This window comes from Patella vulgata, chromosome 1 (genome assembly GCF_932274485.2).
Source record: "Patella vulgata chromosome 1, xgPatVulg1.2, whole genome shotgun sequence".
Classification (NCBI taxonomy): Eukaryota; Metazoa; Mollusca; class Gastropoda; family Patellidae; genus Patella; species Patella vulgata.
The window spans coordinates 25,182,606-25,206,233 of record NC_065879.2 but is presented as its reverse complement, the minus strand read 5'-3'; the positions used below and the strand labels follow the sequence as shown (position 1 = coordinate 25,206,233).

The 23,628-nt window shown below is 33.9% G+C and overlaps 2 protein-coding genes and 1 long non-coding RNA gene across 4 annotated transcripts in view; 1 reads left to right on the top strand and 2 right to left on the bottom strand.

Moving 5' to 3' along the window:
• LOC126808837 (uncharacterized) overlaps positions 1-5,170 on the top strand; it is a 31,811-nt gene extending 26,641 nt beyond the window's left edge. Inside the window, exon 3 of the long non-coding RNA XR_007674791.2 lies at positions 4,991-5,170. This is a non-coding gene — a long non-coding RNA (uncharacterized LOC126808837). The remainder of the gene's footprint in view (positions 1-4,990) is intronic.
• Positions 1-8,824, bottom strand: part of LOC126808811 (myosin-VIIa) — an 81,311-nt gene extending 72,487 nt beyond the window's left edge. Inside the window, exon 1 of the mRNA XM_050533784.2 lies at positions 8,683-8,824. The gene's annotated coding sequence lies outside the window, so the exon portion shown is untranslated. The remainder of the gene's footprint in view (positions 1-8,682) is intronic.
• A 4,721-nt stretch (positions 8,825-13,545) lies between these two features.
• LOC126808813 (nucleoporin NUP188) overlaps positions 13,546-23,628 on the bottom strand; it is an 85,343-nt gene continuing 75,260 nt past the window's right edge. For both annotated transcript variants that reach the window (XM_050533786.2, XM_056101145.1), the window contains exons 42-52: positions 22,999-23,067; positions 22,271-22,375; positions 21,694-21,846; positions 21,087-21,224; positions 20,677-20,751; positions 19,401-19,531; positions 18,724-18,802; positions 18,127-18,258; positions 17,152-17,216; positions 16,122-16,251; positions 13,546-14,084 (exon numbers count right to left, since the gene is read on the bottom strand). In XM_050533786.2, coding sequence (XP_050389743.1) covers positions 13,896-14,084; positions 16,122-16,251; positions 17,152-17,216; positions 18,127-18,258; positions 18,724-18,802; positions 19,401-19,531; positions 20,677-20,751; positions 21,087-21,224; positions 21,694-21,846; positions 22,271-22,375; positions 22,999-23,067 — 1,266 coding nt within the window. In that variant the 3' untranslated portion in view covers positions 13,546-13,895. The remainder of the gene's footprint in view (positions 14,085-16,121; positions 16,252-17,151; positions 17,217-18,126; positions 18,259-18,723; positions 18,803-19,400; positions 19,532-20,676; positions 20,752-21,086; positions 21,225-21,693; positions 21,847-22,270; positions 22,376-22,998; positions 23,068-23,628) is intronic.

Sequence of the window (23,628 nt, the reverse complement as noted above, 5' to 3'; positions counted from 1 at the left end):
TATGTTCGGCAAAATACCCAGAAGTCTCAATGGAATAGTAATCTCTAGCGTCTGGTTATTCCAGTCTACACTGATAGTATTTATTGCTCATGCTCTCCAGATAAGAATATGTCGTCACCGTTTGACATGGCTTGTGGAATATGTCTAGCCTCTTTCTTCGAGTCTCTTGTTACAAATGCATTATGGTACACGAATGGTAAAATGTTTTTTTTGTCTTAAATATTGGATATCAGAAGCTCATCTTTTTCTGTTAAGATCACATCATCAATGTTATTTAAACTGACAAATAATTAATATTTTAAATGTCAAAGACTTTGGATGATTTCGAGTTAGAGACTTAGCTACTTTAACTGCCTACTTACTGGTACTAGTAGTAGTATTTCTTACTGACCAGCAAAGATCTCCATAGTTCTAGATCTAATGCCAGATATCTTCTAAATACAAGGATAAACCCTTGCATTCAAGAGCCAATATTTTTGTTTTAAGATGAAACACCCTCTTGAATCCATGTCATTAATAAAATCGTTGATTTTATTGATTTTATTTGTTTGTACATTTGTTGATACATGTACTCTGATTTTGTTCAAATTAAATTGTAGATAAAGTCAATGTTGAGATATAGCCTTAGCTATATTTGTATTCCTCTTGATCTTTTGAAACAAAATCTAATCGAAAAGAGCTAATTCAATACCCCCCTTCTTTTTTTAAACGAAATCAAAGAGACATACATGTAACCCCAGATTGTCTGACAAGTCCAGCATGTTAGCCAATGAAAGTTTACAGTAAAACTGATCATGGTAAATATGCTGCACATTAATGACATTGTTTACTTTTAATGTATTAAAATAGACCCAATAAAAAGTATCTGCTATTGTGGCATCTTTAACCATTGTAAAGACAGAACAATCTTGGCTCCCCAATAAGATCCATATAAGATATAAGGACAGGATTACACAATACTGTACAATACATGTATTTCAGCATCCCTGCTGCTACAAGTAAAATGTTACACGCAAGCCATATATTAGCTTCAGCTTCTGAAATCCAAGTCCATTTAGGTTCAAGTAGTGCTGGATAATATCAATACAGAAAATCTGATGCCATTATACTTGATAACATAGCTACCAGTAACAGACTTTTGTTGTATTCATATATTCACAAATTATCACTCCATATTCATACATTGTACCTTTGCGGAGTTTCATGTTTCATCAATATTCAATATTACTGTTCAGGACGTGAAAGAATTAACTAAATTCTTATCCAATATTCCAAATTCTTTTCACATCAACAGAATTTTACTAAATAACACTTTAAATCAATTTTTTACCTTTTTTGTTTAGTTTAAACTGAAGTCAAGATTGATTTAAAGCTGTAAAACACAACTGATCAATTCTATACTACTAATTTATTGGGATGCTTAAAGATATATTCACTATCAAGCATAATTATTTCCTCTGTTTGGCCCACTAAACTTACTTTTATCTGAAAGTATACATGTATTTCTAACAGACAATGTCTAAATTTTGTTTTGTAATACTGATCCAGTAATACATGTAAATACTTAACTGAATGTGGCACTAAAAACCTATATTATTAACACACTTGAAAGTAATGAAAGGCTGCCCCCTCCATGATACCTTTACTGCATTAATCTGACTTTGGTACATGTAGTAAAGATGTTTTTAGAATAATGCTTGTTACTTATAACATACGATGCTAAAGAATGACACAAATCCCAGCTCTTTGTTACGAAATAATGCATCCCAGCAACTACGGTCAATATATAGAGAATCTCCTACTCGTTTTTTTTGATAGATTTTATTTATCACCCAACCCTTTCTTATGCGCACAAAAAAGTAGATATAATTCTTCTGTATAGATCTAATTGTAATGAACTTGATTACATTATGACGTAATGATACATTATTTTTGACCGCAATTCATCCGTTGCAAATTCCTATATATTGACCTGGTGTCTCCTAGGTTATGGGGAGTATTATAATTTTTTTATGGTAATTGAGAACTTTTCTCCAACAATATATATTACTGGATCCAAAAAGTAGTTCCTTTTTAATAAAAAAGTAGTTCCTTTTTAATTGACCAATCAAATTCATGTAAAGCGATATCCAGTAGATTATGAAAGTTCACCAGTGAAGTCAAGGTAACAACCAGAATTATGTTGCAATACCTTGCCATCGTGGGTAGTTTGGGCTACGTGTAATTACCTAAACTTTTGCGATGTTTCATTAACTCTAATATAATCATACATCTATTAATTATGTTCACCACAGTTATACCACGCTGCAAGTTTCAATCCCTCAACATTGTGAAGATACAGCAAAAATGTTAACTGGGGTTTTACAATGCATTTATTCCTATCTGTAACTTCAATTCTCAGTTTCATTTCTTTTGTCTAACATTCCTGAGTATTGTTTTATTGATTATTTTTCTCAATCTCTGTTTAATTTCATGTAAAAAGTGCACTGAGCCGACGACAACACTACTTTTCCATAGACTGTGTTACTTTCAACTCATAAACCTGTCTTTAATTTGACAGAGAGGTTAGCGGTTAGATCAGGACTGTCGAGTGACTCACGAATACATCAAAATACGAATCAATCCAATTGGAATGTTTTCTCTTCCAAGTAAATTCCCTCCACACACATGATATGAACAATGAGTAGCGTTGACTAGAAGAACACTAAGCTGATGTATTTACAAGTTCACTTTCCATTCAAAGTCGGCACTATATCAACAGACCTCGCCTCTTATACATAGCTTCACTTTATAACATCAAAACATAAAAGAACTAAACTGGACAATCAAATTCTGTAGTTTTCTTTGTTTTTATCCAATATTGATTACTGTAGCATCATTTTGGTAATAATTTGCTAAATGATGATTTAATTTTGGGAGAAAATTCAATAAATTCTAACATCAAATTATGAAAAGAATTGATGCGTCAAAATCATCACTTTCCTATAGCCACATATCATTGTAGTAACAGGTATGTACATGTACTGTGTGTAATTCAGTCTACTTTCTAGAACAACTGACATTTCTTGTTTTATACCGTTTATTTTACTTTAGGTAAATTGTCTAAGAGCTGACATAATGTGTGTTCAATTACGTGAATACTATATACCACTAAAAATTAAACCATAAATCAATTGTTAAGAGATATTTATATAATGCTAACACATTTACATCATGAATTTTTTTTTACAGTATGACTGAATATTATTCTTCATTAAGAACATGGAGTACGTCATACAGTTTATTTCTTCATAAAGAAAGCATCACAGAGGGTGTGCACATACATAAAGGAGTGTTGAAATCAATAAGCAACATGCACATATGCAACAGTTGGCCAAATTATTTGCTGCAAAAGATAACCAAGCATTCTGGGAGGCCTGCTGAAGCAATACCTGCTCCCTACCAGCCGTAACAAATTCTACAATGCATGTATTTATAAAAGGCGGTATACATGTACTGGAATACATTTCTGTGTAAATAGAATCGAAATATGTGAATTCTGTAAAATAAACTTTTCATTTATTATCTGTAAATAGTGCACTAAAAGTCCAATCAAATACCTCAAATTGTAAATAAAATATTCAAAAAAATATATAAACAGAATTTCATAAAACGTGAACATGATCTGTTACTCTGAAATACAGCCGTGAACACCTTCAAACACTTACCCTAAAATAATTCCAGAAAATAGAATTTTGAGACAAGAGTACCCCGTACAAACATTGAAAGTTGCATGCTTATAAACCAGTAATTATTATAATTTAAATACTTCTAGAAAACAGAATTTCATTGATGTTAGTTTAACAAAGGGCCATAATTCAGTAAAAAAAAAACTGTAACTCTGCTACATGTATATACAGCAGTGTACCAACCTTCAATCAAATACTATAAAGTATCTAGTCCGCTGCTTTTCATAATTGAATTTGAAAGTGCCTACATGCACATCATGTCCTTACTACAAGTATAAATACAAATAGAACTTGTACAACGTACAGGCAGTCATCTTTGTTTACATGCATAATAGTAGACAGCAGTCTGTTCTATATACGTTTAAATATACAGTCTGTCTCAAAGACATGTATCAAAAAATCACAACATCAAAAGCCATACAGTGCATCACCACCATATTACATTTAATGCTCTAATGAATATTACAATTTGGATAGTTTTTAAAGGACATTTGAACCAATTGGTATTATTAGTCCAATAACTATTAAAACAATCCGAATTGCCATTATTTTCTACCATGATTTCATGTCCCAATCTCTATGGGTATTTAATCATTTGTAATACAATGTATTTTTTTTTTGTATCCACTAGCATCCTGTTCTAATAGTAAGTGCAGGTGGACAGCACCACACACAATTACACAAAACAAATCTATGGAAAAGACACAATAATCATAAATCACAAACAGACATACATTAATACATGTATGTACATACATGTATGTAAACTAGATTTTATTTTCATTTGCCCACATATTCATGTGGATTTATTATGCCATTGCCCCTGTCCATCCGGATGTCTGGAGGTCCGTTCACATTTGTTTGTGGACACTTTACAGGTCACAATTTTTATCTGTTTATATCCCAAAGATCTCACATTCGTTCAGTATTGGTGCATATCTGACCATAACTTCCTGGATTATGGCCTGATTGTACGAATAATCTTGAAATCTAATTTTGGTCGAAAAACTTCAAATAATAATTATTATCTTATCAGCGTAAAATTCAAACAATAATAACTTGGCTCAGAATAAAGTAATTTGAATAAAATTTTCAATATATTCATTTTGCATTATCTATTTTTGAACTATTAGTATTATGGGAAGAACAGCCAGCTCTTTATCTAAATCTTACATAATGCATCTTTAAAATAAAACTATAGTCTTCTGATGCATTGTGGTTTTAAACACTAAAAATTTCCCTAAATTTCTCTTCTATTTCAGTTAATTTGAAAGAACATCATCCTTATGGGCATGAAGAACATAATCATTATGGGCATGGCAATGTGTACACAGGACTTCGGTTTTCGTACCATCCGAACGACCCAACATTTACCTTGCCAGGCCCTCTCTGTCCAATACCACTGACAGCGGAATCCATGCCGAAACATAACAGACCAAAGCACGAACATGAACAGGAAGAATAAATAATTCCACAAGTACCTCAATAAGATTGACGATCTTAGATCACATGCACATATATGCCTATGCCTTCAGAATTTTATAGGTACAGCTTCGTGTAAACACATGAATTTGTTCATATACATAATACAGGAGGTATACATGCATGTAATTTGGTAAGTCTTTATCAAAAGGTATGTTAATTTAATAATTAAGAGAAAAAAACAACATATATTTACATGGAAACAGATACTTGTATTATAAGGGTCTGCAGAGCACCAGACTTTAGCCTATATACATGTAGTACATATACATGTAAGTATAGTGTCACTCAAACTTGAGGATCACATCCATCCTCCAACCTTTTTTGACAATGTAATTTGTAAACACAAATTATGTTAAAAGGTATAGATCAAAAAAGTTTTGATAACTGTAAATAACCAGGACAGAGTAAATACATGTACTAGTATGTAGATGATACTGACTGGTGCCATACATGTACATGTACTTCAAAATCTTAGATGAATTTATAGCTCATTTAATCTAAACAGCAAGGTATAAGTAAATTGTAGTTGTAGCAAGATTCATGTAGAATCAAGATATGGCTGTTGCAGGGCTATGAAATCAGTTGACTATTGATTTTGCTGTCATCTAATTAAAAGATTGTAGTTTATTAATTCATTCATTCAGTAAGCAACTTTAAGCCCAAGAGATGAATCACAAATTTATATGAAAAATGACAAAAACTATTCCTTTCCATAGCCAGGGTACATTTTTATAATTATGCATGCAGTTATTGGATTTTTCTCAGTAAGGGGAGCTAAAAATTTAATGGAATGGGTCAACACTATTAGATCTCATTTTGAGACTAACATCTGTTAAAGATTCATATATACATGTATATATATATATATTTCACCCATATGGGACTAAAAATTAATCTCTGATCATGTTGGGATAAATGAATCTTAGTAACACTATAGCCCAGGGCTTGACAAAGAGCTCTTATAAATAAACTTGACAGTCTGATAAGAGAAACATAAACTCATCAGATAAAAGGTAAATCTATGATTTTCTTGCCAGACTGGCTACCCTAGTCTTAACCTAGTGCAATTAGTCATTTGGTCTTGTTGATTTATTACTGGGCATCAACTATCATAATCTAGGCCAGCTTTGTCTTAACATAAATATACAGAATTTTTTCGATACAAAAGTAGCAGGCAAAATGGTTCGCCAGACATTGTTTGGTGGGTCTTACATTTAAGGTTGATACTTGTATTCAGTAACACATTGGCTCGCAAACCTGGAGGTCACGTGTTCAATCCCTGCGTTGACCTGAAAGTTCACTGGGATTTTCCGGCGTGACTCCCCCAAACCAGTGATGCAGGTCGGAGGGCCTAGCAAGGGACAGCGTATAGACGTTCGAATGGGATGAAAAACCGAGGTCCCGTGTATACATTGGCATGCAAATAAAGGATCCCTTGGTAGTTGGAATTCATAAAAGAGTAGGCTGTAACGATGCCCGTCTTCATTAGCCCAGGTTAGGAGCAGAACAGTAGGACGTTAAACTCCATTTCATTTCATTTCATTTCATTTCCGCTGTCCGTGCAAAATTTATCTCATAGCACACGGTATGGAGTACGCCCATCTTCATTAGTCCAGTCAAAGTAGAACAGTAGGACGTTACATCCCATTTCATTTACAGGTTGTATCTTTCATCAGCCAAAAGGGTATTGAAAAGTGATAGCAATGAAGTTCAATGATTGGGATTCAACAGATAGGATTTATTTTTCGGTTGTCCTTTTAAAAAATAAGACATCAAACATTTTCAAAACTATCATTACATGTATATGTATATTATACATGTAGCGATATACATTATATCCTATCGAAAATAAATATAATGTAGGGTATATTTATTTCTTTGAGGTTTAATTGGGAAAAGTCTGACACAAGCAGTTCCGTTTTCTAAATATATGATACCGGTAGGTAAGAAATACATCATACATGTAATCTGTGAATCCCATCTTTTTTCATTTTTTCCCTCGTACAATAATCAAGCAAGGAATGCGAGATGGTGGGTTTGATTCAAGCCAACAAAGAGAAGGGTCACCCATTATTTTTTGCACGTTAATTTAAAATCACCTTTGTTTAGTTCCAAATTGAATTAATATGATTTGACTTGTTTTGAATATACATGTAGGCCTACGTACATTGGTCATTTTCAAATAATATTGTATGCAAGATTTCAAACAAAACTGTCAATCCCTCGCTACAGTATGGACATTCTAAGATTCTGTACGAATCATACTCATAGTTCAACAGATGCTAATCATTCTCGGGCATATTGCTTTGATCTCAAGAAAGTATGCAAGTTCTTGGATTTTTGATGATTTAGCGGAGTATAGGGTTATTTTTCATTGTTAGGCCTATATAAATTTAATTACTTTCATTTTCTTGTTGAAAGTTCTGATGCCTCTTCCGTTCTCTGAATAATAAAACCTCTCATTCGTAGGGTGTGGTTATTTGAGCTATTACAATCTACTATGGGTCAAGATCGCTGTTCCAATAACAAAATGATGAAATGCTGATAATTCTAATATGGCTATAATTCCTGCCCAATATCAGGAAATTATAATACAGTCACATAATTATAGAGTTAATCAAAATAGGACACATACTCCAGTAATCTACAGTAGTAACTGGTATTAAAAATACCAGTTGATAAAGATAATACAGGTAGGCCCTACATATGCATATCTGGCAGTGTTCAAATTTGGTTGTATGCAAAGTCTGTTAAGCCATAATCCTGTAACTGAGATACATGTAATTAAGCTTATAGGCCCTATGTTTTTGAACTTTCAAATTACGAGTCATAGGCCTACAGAAGTTTTAAAACTCATGAAAAACACCTCACAATATTACTAGGCTACTTGGATTTGCGATCATTCTTGGTGAATTAAAGGTCAATCTGAAAATTATAGGCCTATTTTTCAAAATTAATTTTTCTTTAATAAGAGTTGATTAATATGCCTCTTTAATTTTTTAGGCCTATTTAATAAGGACTGAATAAATAGAAATAACACAACTCGATCTGACCTGGATCGATAAAAAACAAAAAACAAAAAAAAATTGGGAAAAATTTGACAACCAGAAAGAGCCACGTGACCCGGTTGAAGACATTTCGGTAAGATCAAAGAAATACACACCTGGAGAATAACCCCACTGTGCTAATTAGATAATAGTCAACAAGAAGTATGCAATACACAGAATATCCAGCTCTAATTGCTACTTGACAAATAGCTTCCGATTGCTAATAAGTAGCCTTTATAATTACAAGTGACACAAACTATATTTTAGAGCAGTTCGACCAGTCAATGATGGCGGAGGAGTAAGCCAGGGGTTTCGCATGTAAAAAAAAAAAGAAAAGAAAAACATCGACGGTATCTGGTCAGACATGACAAGCTAAATTACTGTAGCCGGCACGTATTATTTAGACACACATTTATAATTACCTGTCTAATACAGTTATCCAAGATTTAAATGTCCATTTCGGCTTCTGTTTTTCAGATATTGAAAGGGGACACACGTCAATTTCAGTCACACCCAAACACCCCAAACCTGTCTGAGATTTAACGAGTTATTCAATGGACTTCCCACAGTGCGCGCAGAATGATGACGTCATTTTCAATCTTCGCACCTGAGCAATGTTGTCATCGTAACACGGATCTTTTAGAGATCACATATCTATGTCGTATCAAAAAAGATGTGAAAAATAGTATAAGGGATGAAACGAGGTTTTTTATTTTAAAAATATAATGCAGGTTCTGGATTTTAAAGCCGTTTACTACGTAGTCAGAATTATCCAGTGACAAGAAATATCCAAAAAATGTTTAAACTTTAAGACTTGACGAAACAAGACTACGGTATATAAATAAATAATCATGAGGTAAACTGTGTTGGGGAGGAGGCAGCATTTAATGTGTATTTTTTCGTATACCTTTATATTAGGAATAAATGCCAACACAGTCAATTAATTATGGGTATTTGCCCACTCTACTGTCCATTTTTAACGCCAACATATCCAATTCTTTATATTCGATAGTAGATAGATAGCCTAATAATTTTATAATTATAATAGATATAGAGATTTCATGAAACACCCATTTCGGGCAGCATGTAAATTATACATTACAGTCAGTATCATAAATCTATATATATATTTGTGACTGTCGTTTGTCTGTCTGTTCGGGGTTGGCGGCTACACTAGGTCTGCCCTGAGTCTGAAATTTAGGGTAGGCCTAGGCTATAGGGGTAGGGAACAATCAGGGGTAGCTCGGACCGGGGAGTAACATAGGCCAGGTGGCGTTAGTCTACCACTTCTGGTTTCGGAGTTATGACCCCCGAGCGAAGCCGGTCTGTTCGGGGTTGGCGGCTACACTAGGTCTGCCCCGAGTCTGAAATTTAGGGTATAGGGGTAGCTCGGACCGGGGAGTAACATAGGCCAGGTGGCGTTAGTCTACCACTTCCGGTTTCGGAGTTATGATCCCCCGATCGAAGCCAGGTATGTGTCTGTCTGTTCGGGGTTGGCGGCTACACTAGGTCTACCCTGAGTCTGAAATTTGGGGTATAGGGGTAGCCCGGACCGGGGAGTAACATAGGCCAGGTGGCGTTAGTCTACCACTTCCGGTTTCGGAGTTATGACCCCAGAGCGAAACCGGTCTGTTCGGGGTTGGCGGCTACACTAAGTCTGCCCCGAGTCCGAAATTTGGGATATAGGGGTAGCTCGGACCGGGGAGTAATATAGGCTAGGTGGCGTTAGTCTACCACGTCCGGTTTCGGAGTTATGACCCCCGAGCGAAGCGGGGTTGGCGGCTACACTAGGTCTGCCCCGAGTCTGAAATTTCGGGAATAGGGGTAGCTCCGACCAGGGAGTAACATAGGCCAGGTGGCGTTAGTCTACCACTTCCGGTTTCGGAGTTATGACCCCAGAGCAAAACCGGGTATCCTGCAAGTACATTATAAAAGTGGATGAAAATACATAAAAAAAAAAATGGATGACAAATATATAAAAAGTGGATGAAAATTACATAAAACTGGATGAAATGAAGGCTACAGATACTGAGAGTGCATGAGATATGCCTAGGCCTACTGTCTGTCTGTTATTTAATTCATAATTGTGACCTGATAGTGATGCAAAACAGAATAAAACATAAAATGTAAAATTAGAAACAGAAATTTTGGCACTAGGTCTCAATTTAACATCAAATATAAATGAATAACCTGAAATAACAGTAGAGGATCTAGAAGATGTGAAAGGGGGGAATCTTGGGCGCCATATCCACAATCCCATCCCACTGCAATGAAGGCAGGAAAAAAACGTAATATAATGCATAAAATATCACTAAGCTCGACTGTAGAACATAGATCATATTGCCTATATAGTTGTTCGCCAATCAGTATCTCCCCAGAAAGCAGTTTTATTCAAGTTGACATAAAAGTTCATGCCTAAATTATGATAATTGTTATAGATTTTGTTATTGGTTGTTTTTTTATTTTTTGTGAACCTTGGGGGCGCTTACTTGGTCCAAAGGGCACTTATTTCCCCCCCCCCCCACTCTATATAATTTAAGGTAAACGCATTTACTCTTTGGTATTAAAGTTACAATTTCATATTTTTTAGTTATATTTTTAAAATGTATTAAAATAAAGCCCTAGATGGTATCTATAAACAGTCCTACCTTGTTAAAGAATAATCCTATTAATCCTATAATTCACTACTGCCAGTTGAGAAATTGGCAAAAATATCATTTTCAACTTCAAATTCAAACGTTTGAAGATAGCTATACCATGGTGGGGAATAGGAAAACAAGGGAGGTAATTGTGTTGTTATTTCCGGTGTGAAGATTTTTAAGTGTGAGAAAGATAACCTATGATCATATAATAGGGAGTTGACAACCTATTGAGCAAAAGACATAGAAATAATTATGTTTTGACTTTCTTAGAAAATATGAAATAGTAACTTTAAGGAAAAAAATATATAGGATCATTTAGTGAAGCATACAATGATTGTGGGTTATATATAGGATTTTTGAAAACCACAGACTTTCAGATTGTTATTCTACCTGTGAAACGTGAATCAAGAGACAGCCCACTGGTCAATAACTTCTTGTTATATTTTACTTCTAGCAGCAGTACAGGTAGCTGGCAGCATTCAATCTTGCCGATGTTGTCATTATTGTCAAGGCGTTGCTGTCCACTTCTGTTCCCATAGAACTGACAGACTATGTTTGCTGGAAACGATGAACTAATCTCAGGATGAAAGTGTAAAGGCATCCAAACCTTTGGGTGACACTCTGTTACTGATTTTACTGTACTCAGAAGAGATTTGATTGGACGATGAGACACACTCTGTCAAAAACTCATGTTTTCAGTCTCAGTACAGCAATGGCTCAAGAGGGATTACTTTTTACGGTAATGAAACATTCATAATACACTAAAATCTGATTAAGAGTAACAACTCATGAAGTAATTATCAGAAAACCATTAGAATTTGTTTGGTTTTTATAAAGTTCTGCCCCATGCTAACGCTTAGTATACAAAACTCTTAATATCATGGATTTGGTTGTTCAAGTCATAAAAATTTACTTGTTCGTATCAAGATCTTAAACTCTGTGTATCAATCGGAAGTCAAACAGATGATAACTTTAGCCTCTAGAGCGTCACAAGATTTTTCAAAGTGATCAAGGGCCATAACTTTGGCAGTAATTATCGGAAATCTTTGAATATCAATAGGATTCTTCGTCTCATGACCTCAAACACTGTTTAAAGTCAATCAGATATTAACTTTGGCCTCTAGAGCGTCCACAAGATTTTTTGAAGTGATCAAGGGCCATAACTCTGGCAGTAATTATCGAAAATCGCTGAAAATGAATAGACTTTTTCGTCTCATGACCTTAAACACTGTGTATAAATTTAAAGTCAATCGGATATTAACTTTGGCATCTAGAGCGTCCACAAGATTTTTCAAAGTGATCAAGGGCTATAACTCTGGCAGTAATTATCGGAAATCGCTGAAAATCAATAGGCTTCTTTGTCTCATGGCCTTAAACACTGTATATAAATTAAAGTCAATCGGATATTAACTTTAGCCTATAGACAGACGGACGGGGGCGAAGACAATATACGACCACATTTCAATGTGGGCGTATAAAAAAATTGGTCTCAGAATACACCATTTCTACTTAAATTATATTTTTTTGAGGCTCTGGGGTATGAGATTGCCAGGGATTATGAACTCTTCCATACAATTACTCAAAGTTACATACGGTATAGTTCAAGACAGCTTCAATTACATTGATAAGAGACCTTTTAATCTTTTATGACACTTATCCAATGCCCAATTTCTGTTGGAAATAGCCAGTAACACATTTAAACAAGCCAACAGCGAGGCTCAATCACAAAATAAATAGATGACAAAGTTATGTTTTTTAGGAAGCATGTATTAATCAAATTGTTTATCATTCTGCATAAGCTAAGCAGAAAATGTTCAATGTTGGACTTTTGTCAAGATATAACATAACTACACACCCCTTTAATTAGAAACTTGAAAATGATAAGACAACACTTGCTTTGTATGTGTACAAAACAGTGATTATTTTCCATATAAGTTGTCATATTTTTTTTTTAATCAGAGTTATTGTTTTCTAAACTTTCATTCGATCATATTACTTATGCTATGCTTTGCTTAAGTAGAAAATGATCATCATCGAACTTGATCAAGACATTAACATAACCAACATCTACACTAAGTTTGAACATTCTGCCTCAATTATAAGCATTGTGACCCGAAGTCTTAACTCATGAAATTTCTTATCTCGGTTTAGCGTAAGCAGAAAATGCTCATCAATGAACACAGTCAAGACATTTACCTAATGAACAAGCCAACTGTGAGGCTTTCTTCAAAAGGTAGAGGACAAAAAGTGTGACGATGGACGGAAGAATCCATTTTTATAGGCTGTGATTGGTCGAAAATATCTCCAATCAGACCAAAATCAATTTGCCTGCAAACTGATAATAGCCATTTGGCATGGTAGTATTACATATCACAGCATATTATTAATAGTAAATTTTCAGACTAGCATATGGTAACATTCATTTCTATGGTTATGAATTGTTTCAATGGCATTTAGTAATTTAACTGGAATAAACAGGTCACAATTCTATGGAATACTATTACTTCTTATTACTGAGCGACGTTTCAACTAGGCTTCTCTAGTCATTATCAAACAAGAATATAGTAAACAGTACAAACCAGAACTATCATGGGGCTGTCTTTGATCATTCACTCAAATTTGACTAATCATGTAACAAATCAGTTTTGTTTCATCAATTTATTCAATTGTAATTTCAATCATCCAAGAAGCACTTATTGTCTTTCAACATAATGCCAACACATTATTTTTGTAACATGTCAGTTATCAGCCTTATATAGCATAAAACTGTAAATGTTATCCATAGACTGGAGCATTTAACATAAGACATACATTTTTTATGACATTGTCTTATCTGATGGGTCCTTTCGTTGGTTTTATATTCAATCCTTTATACTAATAACGCACATCGCTCTAGCAGTCTGGACTTATAAAATGCGATAATAACTGTATATATTACATGACTGGTTTGATTTCATTTATGGAATAAAATTTCAACTCTTAATAACACTTTCTCATCGTAAAATTTTACGCACAAACTCCTGTACAAGTTTAAGATAACTCTGTTCCTGATTGTTAGTAAAAGCTGTTTGTGAAATCGAACGATTGAGTGTAGTAGATTTTGGACTCGACTGATTACTGGACCCTGGAGACACAGGTCCACCTCTTCTCATGTATCGTACCATGCTTGATAAGAAGGAGTTCTGGAATAGATTAAAAAATAAAATAATTAATTGTCATATTTTTTCTCATTCCTTATTCTTTTCATAATAGAATTTCTTTCTTTCAAGGTTGTAATTGAAATCTCATTGCTGTTGGTATATAGCGTAAAATATTACTGTCACTTTTTGATAAGCCTATTAGCATAGACAACTTTGCTTATGGGATTTTATATATGCTTCAACATAGATTTCATCTCCAGTCAATCACAGTTCAGCTTTCACATTAGTATAAAATAGCAAGTTTACGTTTTTATTGAACGTGTGATTACTTTCGATCATTTTCAGCTTCTTTTCATAATACAAGAATGACTGCGCATTCACTTTCAGTGCAAATGAACTCATTTGACCTTTGACCCCAAATATCTTGAAAACACCCCAACGGCAGACTGATTACCACTCGGCATCGTATTCTATGCAAAATTTTACTCTAGAAAAGTTGGGTCTGGTTTTGTGCCCATTTGATGGACACCCCCCCCGCGCTGAGCCTCCGGTTTATTTGGTTCAATTTTTACGAAACTTGATCTCAATCGTCATTAGGTTGTAACACTGATATATTTAAACGTTTTTTAAAATCAGGTAAAAATCGTGACCTCTAAGTCTAAATGGTCCACAAGCTAAAAACTGGATTTTTTTGGTACACATAAGCTAAAAACAGGATTTTTTTTGCACACACAAGCTAAAAACTGGATTTTTTTGTACAATCAGAGGCTATAATCCAGGAACTTACGGCCAGATATGTATGAATATCGAAAGGAACCAAGCTCTTTGGATTATAATCATACATTTCAAGTTTCATCAAATTGGATAAAAATTGTGACTTCTAGAGTGTCCACAACCTTGGTATTACATACTTTTACACTACCAGGAGCGGCCATTTTGACTAGCTGTTTGGGTCAGATTTTTTAAGAAATTCGAACTCAACCTTCATTGATATGTAACGGTGATAAATTTAACCAATTTTTGAAATTGAAAACAAACTGTTACTTCAAACGTGTCCACAAGCTAAAAATGCGATTTTTCGAACAATCAAGGGCCATAATTCAGGAAGTTACGATCAGACATGCACGAATATCAAAAGAAACCATATTAGAAGGTTTTTTTAAATCGGATAATAATTGTGACCTATAGAGGGACCACAAGCTAAAAACGCAATTTTTCGTACAATCACGGACCGTAATTCATGTAGTTACGATCCGATATATGTGCGAATATCAACAGGAACCAAGATCTCTGGATTATAAACATGCTTTTCAATTTTCATCAATATCAGATGAAAATTGTGACCTCTAGAATGTCCACAAGCTAAAAACTTGATTTTTTTGTACAATCAGGGGCCATAATCCATGAAGTTATGGTCTGATACATGCGAATAACAAAGGAAAGCAAGATCTTTGAGAAATAGACCTATATTTCAAGTTTCGGCAAAATCGGATAAAAATTGTGACCTGTAAAGTGTCCACAAATAGTGGACGGGCAGACAGGGGCGACAGCATAATACGTTCAAATGAAAATGTGGGTGTATAAAACACAGAAATCTGCCAGAAATCTCATATGTGGGAAGAATACAGATACTTCTGGACATCAGTATAGCTTGGATTCTTGCCATAAATGCAGAAATAGTTCTAATATTAGTTATTATATATGACAAACCAATCAAGGGGGGTTGGATGGCTGTATGGTTAGCACGCTCACGCTGTATCATAAGGCCTGTCATTGAGTCAACTGGCATGGTTTCGAATCCCCGGTTGTACGTGACAAGGAGTAGGGTTGCCTGTCCAGCCTCATGGGTTTTCTTCGGGTCCTCTGATTTCCTCCCACTGCTAAAGACACTGCAAGCGAATTATTGAAATAAAATTAAACCATGTGTTAGTCCCAAAATGACCCAGTCTGTGTCGAGTGGACTTAAACTCCATTTTTCTCTCTCTCTCTCTCTCAAACCAATCAAGAAGGGTCTGGTCATGTCAATGAACAACAACATCAGTGAAATAGTGAAGCTCAGGCGAATAATGAAGCACTTACTAATTCGGTCCCAAGTTCCCGTTTTAACAGCTGTTTTTCACGTGAGGATAAATTTGGATCTTTTAAATATCGACAGGATTGGGACATCAGTATATATAGGGAATTCTCCATCACAAATATCACATGATTTCTGTAAATACACACAATATTCAAATAAATAATACAACCTTATTTTCACATTTACAAAAAATACATGTAGATAAATCTCTAGTTTTTATGCCATTCGATATTAAGACAACCATTGGTTTACCTTATCAGTTTTTATCACCCAGTTACACATTCTTTTGTATATATCGCTTGTGTGATAACTTTCATATTCTACTAAGCGATATCTCCTAGGAGATATCGCTTTATATGAATTTGATTGGTCAATTAAAAAGGATGGAAAGGGTTGGGTGATAAACAAACGGTAGCCTAGCAAGATACGGCCATATTTTGCAAGAGATGGACACAGAACAAGCTAAAAAACGATAAGGGGCAATAATCCAGGAAGTTACGGTGGGATATGTGTGAATATTGAAAGGAACCAAGATCTTTTGGATATACATTTTAAGTTTCATCAAAATTGGATAAAAATTGTGACCTGTAGTGGTCCACAAACTTGGTATTACATGCTTTGACACTATTTGAGAAAAGGGGGGCGTACACTTTGACGGGAAGTTTTTGTCCGATTTTCACAACATTCATACTCAACTGTAATTACGGTGTAACTGTGATAAATTTAAAGGATCCCTAAGTTAAAAATAAGATTTTTTTTTATATACCAGTACTCTTGTTTAAGCCTAAATCGTAAACTGTCTCTGCTTTTCACTATAATGAATATTGGTCTTGACAAAATAGAATCAATTGTGTATGTATTAACTTGAGTTTCATTTTGATTATCTGTCAATACACATTTCATGCAAAACTGCTGAAAATGTTTACTTTCAGATGGAAACTTTCCAACAAAATCAATCAAAACCTTCTAATAAACATCTGCCAGAAGAGGGTAATTTTTGTCACGAAGAATGATATTAAGCAGATTACTTACTTAGATATGAATTGAAGAGTGTCTGAGTCAGGTGATTTATGTGGGGATCCACCTTTCGGGTCAATCTGAAATTAAATTATTTCCATCTTAACTTATGGAAACTATGGCAGAATCAAACATCCTTAAACAGATTATGTCATTTCAATGTTCACAGAGGTTCTCAAAATATGTTTTTTATCATTCTAAAGATTCAATTAAGAGTGGTTTGCCTTGTTACAAAACTCCTAATAATTTACTTCATTTATTAGAACCTCACTTAGTTACCAAGCATTGATTTTGAGTTAACAATTTGCCAGAAAAATATAGCTTTCCTGATGTCTAATGGGCCAGTCTAGATAATTATTGTATGTTCTAGAATGTTTCTAACATCTTTTACATAATCATTAAATGTCAATTTTCTCATTACAATCTGATTAAAACACAGATCCTATTTCGTTTCAATATTTCGTTTTACTTGTCTTTACTACACTAGAATCTGGAAGAGTTGTTATATTACCAGCGTTTTGGTTGAATTGAGGGATAAGGCAATGAAACAGTTTGTTATGGCGACTTCTTGGCATGCCATGCAGGGAACTGTGGGTAAACCACTAGAAACGCCAACGCTGATTGATTAATCAATGTTTGAGTACAACTTGTCAGATCTTCATGTAGTGTAGGCCATTGAAAGTATAAAAAAGAAACGAAACGAAATATAGATCTGTATTTTAATCAGATTGTTCTCATTAAATACTTTGTAAAAAACTGGTTACTATGAAGTTATTTTAAAATTATCAGTTCAACCATTTGGTTTCCTATAGTAAGCAAACTTTCTCTTTTATATATAGATTTGGAGTAATCTGATTTTAGAGAAAAATAAAGAAATTGTGTCAGTTTAATTGAAAATAAAGAAAGAAAAAGTAAAAAATTATTTGCATAATGCTATATATTTTTGCCTTTAATCATAATCAAAATCAAGTCGGAGAGAGATATTTTTACCTTAGTAAGAAGTCTAAAACAGGAAGTTATACAGGATATTAACATTCCGAATGTTGGAGCTGTTTCTTGATCTATAGATGGTGTACAGAAACCCATTCCTAATAATGGCTCATATTCACTTATATCCATACTCTTAAAAAAAACAATAACCACAGTCATTTACACTGATTTAAAAAAACAAGCCAACAGTAAAATAGATCACATCATTAAATACTTGCACATTGGCTTTCTTAAACCATCTAGCAAATCTAATTTCCTATAACTCTTAATCTGAGACGAAAATGCTCATTATCAAACTTAGTCAAGGTATTAACGCAATGAAACTATACACCAAGTTTCATCACTCTCACTCAATTAGAACCAGAGTTATCATATCCCAAAGCATTGCCAAATCAAATTGCTTTTCTCTGCTTACCTAAGCAGGAAATGCTCATCTTCAAACTCCATCAAGGCATTCACCTAACAAACACCTACACCAAGTTTGAACATCTCAGCACAATTAGAAGCAGAATGATTGTGTCCAGAACCATTTTAATAGTCCCCTGCTTTCTTGGAAAGGCATTGATCAATAAAATCTCTTATCTATTTTCTAATTACCTGATCTAATAAAACTTCGCATAAATCTGGTGTAAATTGCTTTAATGCTGCTAAACTTCTACCAATTATATCCAACATCCTGTATAAGTATTATATTGTATATCAAATTTACGTAAAGGTTCATATGCACTACATTTTGTCTAGCTGCAAGTCCAACCGTGTCCATTTTTCATTTCTCAGTTTTGACTATTCACTTTGTTAAATTATCTAATACTACTTATTATCTAGAACGCCTTTTTAAAAAAGATAGGTTGCTAAGCAATGAAACATACACCCACAGCAGTGAAGTATTAATAATTTGATTATTGTTGAAGCAGTAATAACTGTGAACTTGACACATTATAGTGTTGAACATGAACTAATTGTGGACTTGACCCTTACTGTTTACTGTATGGGCAAAGTTGAATGAAACAACAGTTATGCACAGAACATGTAGAATGTAGCTATACCATAAAATTTTTTATTTTTTTAAAAATAGTTCAATTAAACTATTTAATAATTTAAAACAACGGTTTTTCGCAAAACATGCAGCATGAAAAATGTTACTATACTACATTAATTTAGCACTCAGTAATTATTATTTTTTTCAAATACCGGTAGTTTATTGTAAAGGCCTACTGCATGAAACATTTTGCCATCCAAGTGCTATTATAATATAATATTTAACTTGATCTTACCTTTGTTGAACCTGCACTAATTGTGTACTAGGGTGATCAACATCTTCTGTTGATGTTTGTTGCTGTAGCAAGGGAGATGACTGAAGAGATGTTTGCATTTTATTCTTTCTTTCACTTGTTCCTCTTTGTGCCTTTAGTAATTGCATGTATACATTAAATAAGTTTAAGTCCTCAAAACTAAAATTTGAAATACATCAAGAAAAGTAGGCCCACCCATAGTATTAATTTGAAAATCAAATTACATAATCAGTAAGAATATGGGTTTAATGTCCACTCAACACAAACTAGATCATTATGGGACTAACATATGGTTTTTTAATTTTATTTCAATAATTCGCTTGCGCGTAGGGGTCTTTTGCAGTGGGAGGAAACTGGAGGACCTGGAGAAAACCCACGAGGTTGGACAGGCGACCCTACTCCTTGCCACATACAAAAGGGGATTCGAAACCACGCCAGTCGAGTCAATGACAGACTTAATGATACAGCGCGCCATGCTAACCATTCAGCCATTCAACCCCCCTCTTTAATAAAGAATGTTTGTCTAAAGACTGAACAATCAAAATGTAAATGACACTAGTAAAAATCAGTTATTCTGAATTATGCAGTTCCTACTTTAATAAACAACATCACGAATTTCAAAAACTTAAATCGAGAACTTTGTTCTGCATTGTTTTTACAAGCTCTGTCAAAATGAGAATAGAAAGAAAACTCTGCAAAACGAATTCAACAAGATATTTCCTTATGCTATACGAATGGTACATGAACAATCCCACCAAGAACTCTATTCTGCATAGCATTCCAGGATTTGCTATCAAAAAATTTGATAGGGTTCTTCTCATTGAACAAACCCAGCAAATTTGGAAAAAATCTATTAAAAAAAGCTCTGAAATGTGGACGATTCACATGAAATTGTGGATAATTCACATGAAATTGTGGACAGACTGACAACCATATACAGTGGACTCTGTCACTTCCTACATCTGAATACTACGGCATGTCCCGATTCATTTCCTTATTACTTCAACCCAAAAAGTTTTGAGTAGTCCGGATTCTGAATATTGCAAATTACGACATCAATCAGCAGACCTGTCACACGATTTGCGTCCAATTAACATTGGATTTAGATGATTATATATTCGAAGGTACAATAATATTTCCGGTATTAAGGCAATTGAGTATTCCGACATGCTGTGTAATCCTGCATATTGTATCGATCCCGATACAGAGTCCCCTGTATATAGCTACAGTAAAATGTGCTTGTATAAAAATGTGTTACCTCTAGTATATGTGACAAATATCTGGGTCGAATTAACAGAGAAACGAATGTCTGTGTCATATACACCATACATGTCTAAAATTAAAAATCAAACATGTCATTTGTACACAAGACAGCTTATACATTTATCATCACATACAATAGAAGCAAGTACTAATACTAATAGAAGGTGAACTAAGCAAAAAGCTAACAGGTCCCCAAAATATTTATCTTATATTTAACTTTTAGGATTTTTCTCTACAAGTAATCAACAGCTAAACAACTCATGCAAAAATTTATCAGAAGAAGTAATATTTTTAAACGAAATTTAGATAGTAAGGTGATATAAATATCACTATTTCCAGTTTACAGTGTATGGCCTGAAATCAATGAACAACAAATCTACCAATGACTTGAAGAATGTTACTCACCAATAATCTATTAAGAACATCAGGTAGATGAAATCTCCATTCTCGACTAAAGAAAGACAACTGGTGGAGGAAATTACACGTAACTTCTGCTTCCTTCATAGCTTGATTAGATAAAGTGGTACAACCTATCTCTAAGGACTGAAACAAATGGAATGGATTTAATTAAAGATATATTAAAGAATTGGGATTGTAATTATGTTATTATCTGTCAAATAATATATTTAAACTATATTTGGATATAGACTTATCATTCACAGTTGTTTGTCCATGATGGATTGCTTACCACTAGCAAACAAATAGATGAAGAAATGTCAAGGACAATCTATTGGTCCTCCCAGATCTTTAAATAATTGCTAGTCCTATACGTATTCCATTTAGTACACTCATTTAGGTGAAGTACAAACAAGTCAAGTTTTAATACAGTCACACCTGGTGACTTTGGTAATGGACATTCCAAATGTTTTATTTAATTGGCCCATACAGTTTAGATTTGGGATGCCTCCTCTTTAATACTTATCAGTCTCCTAATAAAAGCAGTATGGTCAATTACTACCCAGTTTATGACTGGATAAGAAAAAGTGTTCTCCAAAAGCAGTCAACATTTTACCTGTTGTAATCTGTCTTGATGAGCTCCAACAAAGTTAAAACAATCTTCTAAAAATGAGTAACGTAAGGTAGACAACATGGTAGCATACAGTTGTGTACATAAACAATATATACCATTCCATGTTATACTGTTACTTTCATATCCTTTACTACCCTACAATATACAGATAATACAACAAAACTATAAAGTTTACATTATACACTCTACAACCTACAATCCATTATACAACTTACAAGTATAAAATATACAATGAATATAATTATACTAATATACATAATAAAATATACATAAAATATTATAGAATTTAGAATGGATAGTAATGTTTATGCCTACTGTTCTTCAAATTCTAACTGCAAAGGGTTCTTTTACGTGTAATTTGTACATGGCATCTTGATTTTCAATTCCATCCAAATGACCAGCTACACATTCTTTGTTCACCCCTCAAGTGAAAAATCCTAAAGGTTCTTGTTGGTCAGTACCAAGCCCAGTTGCAGACTGAGCACTTGCATTTCTTGTATATCTGAGAAGGCTTCTTTCAAACAATAAAGGATTTAACAAAACAATTAAACAGAATTACCTTTTGAGCAATTTGTCTTGTGACTTTATCAACTTCACTGTAACATTTAGATATCACTAAACATGTATGGTCTGCTAAATTACTTAATGCTAAAACACTGGCTCCCTGTAAACGAAACCATTTGTTTTAATGTTAAATCATTTAATGATAAAATGTCACAAGCCATGATTCCATCATGTATTCATTGCAAACAATACCATGATCAATTCATTACGTTTTCGACTTCGTATCCGTGAATTGTAGGCGAAATCTCGGTTATCGGACCCATCTTTTCTACATTCTATCAACCACCTAGCACTAAAATTAGACACACAAACCATTTTGTTGCTGAATCCCAATTGAGACACAAGTTGGCAAGACCAATGGCTTATGCCTCTCGTGTACACATTAGTCTATATGATTATCAGACTACAAAAAAAGAAATAGCCTAAAGAAAAGCTGTGACGAATAACTTTATTTCAAGTAAACTTTTAAATTGTATAGAAAACAAACATTTCACCAAACTATTGCAAAATCGTAGAATGGGTTGTGATTTGATTGCATGTAGGCCTAAGTCATTAATGGGAACAACCTTTGTGTATCAAACATTCCATACGAATAGCTGAAAATAAAATCAAACAAGGAGGAAATTATCAATATTTATCAAGGAATATGCAACTGGCTGGAAGTGTGACTTTAATTGAAAAGATTCCAACTACAAGAAAGAAGTAAAATGATTCAAACCCTACCTTTTCTGTTTCAGCAATAGTTAACATTAACAGAAACACTGAATGAACATATGTTAAACCTTGTTGGGCCTGAAATGAAATACACACAAATGTCAGTCATAATTAAACTCCATCATTTTTTTTACCTTTAATACATGTATCTATACCATATACTACACACACATGCAATTATTTCATTAATACAAGACATTAATGCACAAAATAGAAAAGTGCCAGTTTAGATTACTGAACAAGGGTGTACATTAGAATTTGATTAGTAGCAAAACTCCTCAAAGTTTTGATGATTTCACAACAATGTCTCAATAGCAAAAACACTCACAGTGGCCATAAATTAGAGAGACATAACCAAATTTGCTCGCATTTGATGTGCCTTAAATTTACAAAGGTTCAATGAAAATTAGTTCACTACATGTATATTGTGAATTACCCAAATTTTTGAGAAATGGTATTACTTGTGTTAGAAACTATAAGTATACCCTGCCTCATCTGTGACAGCTGCCACTATTTATAGCTAAACCATATTGGTGTACTTATTAGATCTCTGCATTAAAAGTTCACATAATGGTTGGGGTATGGCATTATAATATTTTAACTAATGACATTTTACATAGTGAATGTGATCAAAGATGT